This window comes from Tupaia chinensis, unplaced genomic scaffold (genome assembly GCF_000334495.1).
Source record: "Tupaia chinensis unplaced genomic scaffold, TupChi_1.0 Scaffold147038_1, whole genome shotgun sequence".
In the NCBI taxonomy this organism is placed as follows: Eukaryota; Metazoa; Chordata; class Mammalia; order Scandentia; family Tupaiidae; genus Tupaia; species Tupaia belangeri.
The window spans coordinates 256,378-263,871 of NW_006206889.1; the positions used below are offsets into that span (position 1 = coordinate 256,378).

The following is a 7,494-nucleotide window of genomic DNA, read 5'->3' on the forward strand; positions in this document are numbered from 1 at the left end:
CCCGAAGGGCAGCGCCCAGAGGCCCCACCCCCCGCTGTGTACCAGCTGGCTCGGAGGCACGCCCCTCCCCCCACCCTGTGATCACTCACTTTTTCTCCCTGGCTTCCTTTATCTCCTTTTGGCCCCTGCAGAGATAGGGGGAAAAATAGTTCATTCTACACAGAAACAGGAGCGCTTCCCCACCTCCCGGAGCCCTAGACCCCAGGGACTGCCTTCAAATAAGCCACGGAGAATTCATTTCCTGACCAAAGGAGGCCTGGAGCAGGGGAAGCAGCCCTAAAACCCCTGTGGAGCTGCCTGTTGCCTGCCTGCATCCTGCGTCTCTCTTTGGATGTCATCCCTTCGGCTCTGGTTCCACTGAGGTCACTCACCTGGGGGCCAGCAGTGCCCTCTCTGCCGGGGAGGCCTGGGGGCCCAGGGGCTCCGTTTGCTCCAACTTCTCCCTAAAAAGGACACATGGTGGATAAGGGCATGTCAGCTGCACAGCCTGGGCCATGGGGCTCCTCAAGAGGAAGCTATGCTCTCTAGGGAAGTGGCAGTGGCCTGGGTGTCTACTGGACATTGGCTCAACTCTGGGGGTGCCTCCTGGGAGGGCTTTAGGGAGGGTAGGTGGGAGGGGCCAGGGGATGCCTGGGTGTCAAGACTCCGGTGGGGCTCCCATGATCCTGGTGGGGCTCTCATGATTTATGGGGCTCTGGGGGGCCTCACTGTCAGAATAGATCCATCTTCAACTATAAAGAGACAAGGGCAGGCATAAAGAGCAAGGGGGAGAGAGCAGTCTGAGTCCTGGGCCGATACAGAGGTGGCCCCTGCAGACACACATCCAAGCCTTACCCTTCACCCCATTTACTGAGGCTCGGGAGGGATGGGACTCTGGACTCCACCTGGGGTCCCTTACCACCTCAGCTGATCCAGTTTTCTAAACCTGAGTCACAGTGCTCACCTTAATCCCAGGTGACCCAGCTGGTCCAGGATCCCCCTAAGTAGAAAGAAGAGCTCTGTGAGTGCAGGCCATGGGCCGACCAGCCCCCGGGGCTGCAGTGAGGGAAGGGTTAATTATCCAGGCTGCATATCGCCCTCCCCCACTCAGGCCCCTCAGTTGCTCAGGGCTGAGGGGTCTGGCACTGAGTGGCTACCCTGTGGCCCACACTGGGCAGTCTGAGCTCCATCTGGACTGCTCTGAAAGCTAACGTCACAGTCATTATTTCCATTACAAGAGGCAACTCCACTGAGAAGACTTCCCTTGTAATTTAAGAAGTCTGAGTAGCTTCAAAAGTTTATAAAGCCCTTATAAAAATTCAGCCCTTTGAAATGTCCCCATGTTTTGCAAATGAAAGCAAAATACTATACAAGGAGCTGACCCAAGCCTTGCCATGATGAGCTTGGAGCAGAGCGAGGGCTCAGAGGAGGACCCCTCAGGGAGGCTGCCCTACCGTGCTCCCACCATGCCTGGGGCTCAGCTAAAGAGGGCTGGGAGGACGGCATTCCACTGACCCAACCGCTTGAGGACATAGGAAGCTCCAGGAGTATTCCCTAAGCCCCTGTTACTGCTCAAGTCAGCAAAAGCACTTCAAGTATACAAAACCAGGAATACGATTCTTAGGCTTTAGAAGGAAGATGGATGATGGCTATCCCCTACTCCTGCCCAAACAATGCCCAGTGTTTGGGAAAGGGGACCTCGTGTAACTATTCTCTGCTAGGTTTTGCTATGTTCTGCAAATTTCCCACAGTGGATTCACATAACTCTTCTGACCAGAAAATTAAGGGCCACTGAAACAGTAATTCCCAGCAGGTAGCCAAGACCTGCCCCCTCCAGCCCAGGAGCACCCAGGAAGCCCGGGTCATCTTTCACTGACCTTCAGTCCTGGTAGGCCAGGCAGTCCCTGTTCAGAAGAGGAGATGTGTCATTAGTGTGTCCTGGGCCCTATCAAGAGATGCTTAGGATCCCAGGAGCAGTACGCCCTTCCCCAGCTACAGCTCTGATGGAAAATGGAAGGAAATGCAGTGTTTCTAAGGCAGCCAACATGCACGGGAAACTCCATGAGTGGGGGTCAATCCTGGCACCACCTATAACACTCTCTACTGTCACTCACCTGCCAAGAGTCATCTACAGCCAGTTGCCTGGACACCCGTGGTTTACTTAAGACACAAACCATTTCGACAACTACAGATGTGCCATCTGCCCAACCAGGTGCCATGGCCCGTGCAACTTGGCTATGACCCTGGTCCCTGGGAGAGCTGGTGGGCTCTGCAGCTGTGTGCAGCTCCTAGAACCCCAGAGAAAACCCCAATGTCACTGTGCTCAGCCACCCACCTTGGATGAGAACCATGGAGTTCCTCTGCTCATATCTACTAACTTAATCGCAGGTAGCTAGCTACTGCTGGAAAATTAGGACTTTTTTTTAATATGTGAAAGGAAAAGTACACAAGTAAAATGGTGAGACCACCTTTGTTTTCAGAGTTAGTTTCTGCCCAGTTAAAATTTCTCATTAATTTTGCTCAGAATAGGGCCAGCCCATAGCCTGGTAGTTGAGGCAGCTGAATCCCCATGGCCAATCACATGGTTCAAATCTTGGCCCTGACAGCTTGAAAAACATGGCAGGTACATGTGCATGCATGTCCAAAATCCAGACAGGAAGGAGAAATGGTGAAGGGGTTGCAGTGTGACCACACTCCACTGGGGAGTGACTTCTCCCTCTCCCTCTATCTCTCGGTCGGTCTCTGATGAGCATGCGCACTCTAGCAGATGGAAACAAGTTTTGCTCACAATGAGAAATCTGGGGCCAGGCAGTGACGTGGTGGTGGACAACACGCTGTGAGGCTGACCCATATGAGAAGGTCTGGTTCACATCCGGAGATCTCCCTGAGTAGCCACACCCCTGTGCCCATGACCCAGGCTGGCTGAGACCAGGGCTCGATCATAGTAATAGGGCCTTGTTGGGGCTACGCCTTATCTGTCTCTCTCTGTCATGGAAGAGATCAATAAACTTAAGGGGGAAAAGGGAGAGGAATCTGTGCCAGTCGCATGCTTTCAGCTGGCTGAGTCTCTGAGGGGTGAAGCTGGATGCTGTGGTCCGAGGTCACCCCCCACCCCATGCATCCTCTGGGGCAGGGGTTGCAGTTCCTGCAGGGTGGTGATGGCCTCTGCCCTCCCCACTCTACGCCAGCTTCAGGAGACAGGGATATGGCTGGCTGGGCCACAGTAGGACATGCCCCTTGCACATCTGGAGGCCATATTCTCATCCCTGTGACCTCTGACTCCTTGAGGGAGCATTTCCAAAGAAGACAAGGGCCGCGGGAAGACGCTGCCTGGCCACGTGGCTCTGCTGGTTTGGGGGCTGCCCCAGTCCCATACCAGTCTGCCTAGGAATGCCTAATGTCCTAGAACCCCCATCCCAAAAGTTGGCCAAGCCTGGCTTGTAGGGTGTACCTGTGGCCCTTCCACTCCTCGGGCTGCTGCCAAAAAAGGTCCCCCGGAGCCTTCCATGTCATCCTGGAGGGGATACACAAGGGACACTCAGGTCTATGTCATCTAAAAGAAATGCCCCTGCCTGAGGCCGGACATCAGCCCGAGAGGCAGAGACTGGGCACAGCTCAGTGGGGTGAAACCCTCAAGGCTGGGGTCACCTGGGATACAGCCATTCTTGGATGGGGCACATCTGCAAAGGGACAAGACCCTTGGCTGGTGCCATGTTCCCCTTGAGCATTTGGAGGTAGTCAGACTAGACAAGGCCAACGGCTGGGGTCAGCACAGCAGCTGTGCTTTCTGACACACGTGAAGTGGTCAGGCTCACTGGAACAGCAGGGTATAAATACCCTGCTTAGGGCCCTCTAAGGCCAGCGGTGCTGTGCCAGTCCATCTTGTAATGAGTGCAGCTGCTCATGCAGAAGTCCAGGCCAGGACCCTGCCCAGGAGGCCTGCTTGGCCTGTGAGATGCCAGAGGCAGGAGGGGTCCAGCCAGCACTCACAAATCCAGCAGCGAATCCTGGTCCTGGTGGTCCAGGGGGTCCAGGGGGTCCCTGTGGTCCAGCCGGTCCCGGGGGTCCTGCCAAGCCGTTCTCCCCAGGAGCACCAACAGGGCCTGGATCTCCCTTGCTGCCCTGCACAGGGGGAGGAGAGAAGATCACCGCTAAGCCCCCGGCATTTCAGTTGCACCCCCAACACAGCTGTGTTTTCCCAAGATGCTTCTGATAAATCTGAGACCCAGAGATAAAAAACATTCCACAAAGTGATGCAAACCCACTAGCACTTCAGGAGCAATTTCATCCAAAAACAAAACAGCTGAGTGAGAATCACATGCCCAAGGTGGGTATGGGGCACAGCAGGCACCACACAGAGCATGCCATACTCACGGCTTGGCTATCTCCGGTGGGGGGGGGGAGTGCAGATGAGGATAGTGAAGAGCAATTGTGACAGGTGAGGAGGGAGGACAGGACTGGAAAGAGCCAGGGAAAGGAGAGGAAGAAAGGAGAGGGGAAAGCTCAGGGCACATGTGGGTGGGGCTGGGGTTGGCGTGCTTCACTATGACAGCTGGTCTGAAGGAACTGGGATTTGGAGGTGACTTGACATGCAGCCCTGGCTGCTGGAATACAAGGGACCTGAGAGAGCCTGGTGCCAGGAAGGGGAAAGGACAGCATGCCCTGTGCAGAGGGCTCAGCTTGGTGTGAGCATCCCATTGCAGCCACCTCACTTCTCTGTAACCCAGAGGAGGATCGTGGTCCTCTCCTGGGCCCAGGGGAGCTGAACTTTTGAGAAGGTATAAGATTGCATAGCCTAGTGCTGAACCAAAACAAGGGCAGGAGTGTGACCTACTGCCCTGCCACAAACCCAGCCCAGTGGCAGGGGCCCTATGGCAGGGAGGTATCCATTAGCTCCCAGCACCCCCACAAGCCCTAGGCCTCACACCCCTGGCTCACCTGTAACTACTGTGACCTGACCTTGCCCCCCATTTCCAACCACTTCTGGGGACTAGTGTCTACTTCAAATAACCACACTTACTCTATGCTTTGAGTTTTTTGGTCAAGTATCGGTGCCAGGATTTGAACTACAAGATTGGCCATGCGAGTTGCAGTTCCCATAACCTCTAGGCCATGGGGCTGGCCCTGCATTTCGGTTTTTAACAAATTGTTCATACTTTTAACATCTTACCACCCACTAACCTGAGGGTTAACTTTATTGAAATCTTAAATTTCATATTCTTGGTTTTAGTCTAAGAGCCTTGCACCTTTAATACTTAAAAGGCACATCTAATTTTTAATCTTTAAAAGCTTCCTATAATAATGTTTGTTTTAAAAAAAATCTCTTTCTGAATTCATCCTTTGTTTTCTACTTAGTGAATAACTAGGTTATAGGGATCTAGAAACCTTAATACCATACTTAGTACAGGAATACTTCTATTTCTTAGGGCACGGGGCCCCAAGGAAGCCCCCCACCAGCTTTCCCTCTGCTGCCAGCCAGACTGCCATCAGAACAGAAGATGGCTTGGAGGGTCTTCCAGGAGCAGCCCCTGTGTAAGGGTGAGGAGCCGGGCTGGGGGATCCTTGGGGCAGACAGCCCCCCACACCCTCCCATATCCTAGCCCCTCCTCCAAAGCTCCGACAACGAGCCTCTGCCCTGCATGTTTCCATGACACCCATTTCCCAGTGCTTTTGGCTTCTAGACACAGTTGGCCTTGGGCCCTGACCAGACTAGAACTCAGGGCGGAGACAATCGCCCAGCAGAAACCGACACTGGCCACCAGGGGAACTCCTAGCAGGAGAGAGACTGAGCTGGCTTGCGGTCAGTGCCAAAGGGCTGCCCTTGCTCGGCCGCAGCACCCCAGCAAGCAGACCGGTTCTGGGAGAGGGTGGACCAGGACGTCCTGTGTACCTTGGGTCCTGGGGCGCCTGCTTCACCCTGTGGGGAAAAATCAGGATGACAAATTCAGACCACTGAGACAAACAGCAGGAGGGATGCAAACGGCCCTTTCCCAGCTTTACCCTGACAATGAGGTCACTGCTTCCTGCTCACACCAATTGAACCCTTCCAGAGATTTTCTCTGCCATCATCCTCCAAAGCACAAAGCCAGCCGGATCCCATTATGAGGGTGCATCTCAGTCAGACCTGGCACCCCACGGGCCAGTGGCCCCAACCCTGATGCAGAGCCCAACGCTTCACAAGGAGGACGGATCAGCTGTGTTCACGCTGACGGCATTCTGTAGCAGGAGACGTTAGTGCCTCCCTAGTCAGAGGCCTGTGCGGCCTTCTCCATCTTGGGTGCGACCAAAGCCAGAACTTGGAGTAAAGCTTTAAGCTAAATGGAGCCAACCTTCTTTCATTTTTTTCAAGAAAGATTTTTGCTATAGGTCGCATGCACTCACTAGACAGACACAGAGAGACAGAAATCCTCCAAGGTCCTCTTGGGATTTTGGGTATGCATACACACGTGCCCAGTTTGATTTTTAAGCTACTGGTTCTGGGACTCAAACCACAGTCTACTACATGGGAGTCCAACAATGTAAGCATTACAATATCTGCTGGTCCCAAAGCCAACAGTCTTAAAAACCATTGGTCCATCACGAAAAAAACGCCATCACAGGGTGAGTCCCGGCTAACCATGCTCTAAGCAGGCTAAGGCTTGCTCTGACACCTAAGGTCCCTGGACTTGTGGACTGTGGCCAGCAGAGGCTGCTCACAGCCTCAGCCTCCAAAGGGCCACCAAGCTGGGCCCCAAACACCCGAGCCTGTCCACCCTCTGGCCACATGGTGTGGCGCTAGGTACCATCCCCAGACTGCGAGAGTGACTTACGATGCTGCCTTTCTGGCCAGTCTCTCCTGGTTGTCCCTCCCGTCCTGGAGGACCTGGGGGCCCCTGTAGAAAAGAGAAGAGTGGATTGGGTGGAATCTTTCTGTAAGGCAGGTAAGTGGGGTGGCAAACATGGAATGCCCTGGACATGCAGAGTCTGCAGCTCACAGGAGCCCTCGCCCACAGTGCACTCTGCCTGGCTCTCTTCTCTGCCTTGTTTCTCGAGTTGCTGATCAACTGGAGAAGATGAGAGGGGCTCACAGACCCCTCGCTGGGGGGAAATCACCACCACCCTTCCAGGAATAGCCTGCCACGTGCGCAAGGATGAGTGTGGTGTGTTCTTAGACCAAAAAATCTGCTTAGGACTCAGCCCTAGGAAAGCCTCACCAAGCAATCTAGGCATGTGCAGGGGGCCCACCGAGCAGACATGAAAGCAAATGCAACGCACAGGGTCAGCTTAAGTCAGTCCTGGGTGTCAAAAAGTAGGGCAGCATGCCACAGTGAAGTCACTGCACACACGGAATTATATGCCCACAGAATGCCATCCAGCGATGACCAGGCTTCTGCTTGTGGCTTCTGCTTGTCACCGAGTGTGCAGCGTTAATATAGGATGAGTTTCAGACACTGCTCCTACCCTCTCTCACTCCATCCTCTGGGGGCCCTGGCTCTCCCATCCCCACCGTGAGATCAATCACAGGAGGATCCCCCC

General features: G+C 54.2%; 1 protein-coding gene across 1 annotated transcript in view; it reads right to left on the reverse strand.

Moving 5' to 3' along the window:
• Positions 1 to 7,494, reverse strand: part of COL18A1 (collagen type XVIII alpha 1 chain) — a 69,685-nt gene that overhangs the window by 17,098 nt on the left and 45,093 nt on the right. The window contains exons 15-22 of the mRNA XM_014584527.1: positions 6,789 to 6,851; positions 5,870 to 5,896; positions 3,970 to 4,101; positions 3,431 to 3,493; positions 1,857 to 1,883; positions 944 to 979; positions 372 to 443; positions 90 to 125 (exon numbers count right to left, since the gene is read on the reverse strand). Coding sequence (XP_014440013.1) covers positions 90 to 125; positions 372 to 443; positions 944 to 979; positions 1,857 to 1,883; positions 3,431 to 3,493; positions 3,970 to 4,101; positions 5,870 to 5,896; positions 6,789 to 6,851 — 456 coding nt within the window. The remainder of the gene's footprint in view (positions 1 to 89; positions 126 to 371; positions 444 to 943; positions 980 to 1,856; positions 1,884 to 3,430; positions 3,494 to 3,969; positions 4,102 to 5,869; positions 5,897 to 6,788; positions 6,852 to 7,494) is intronic.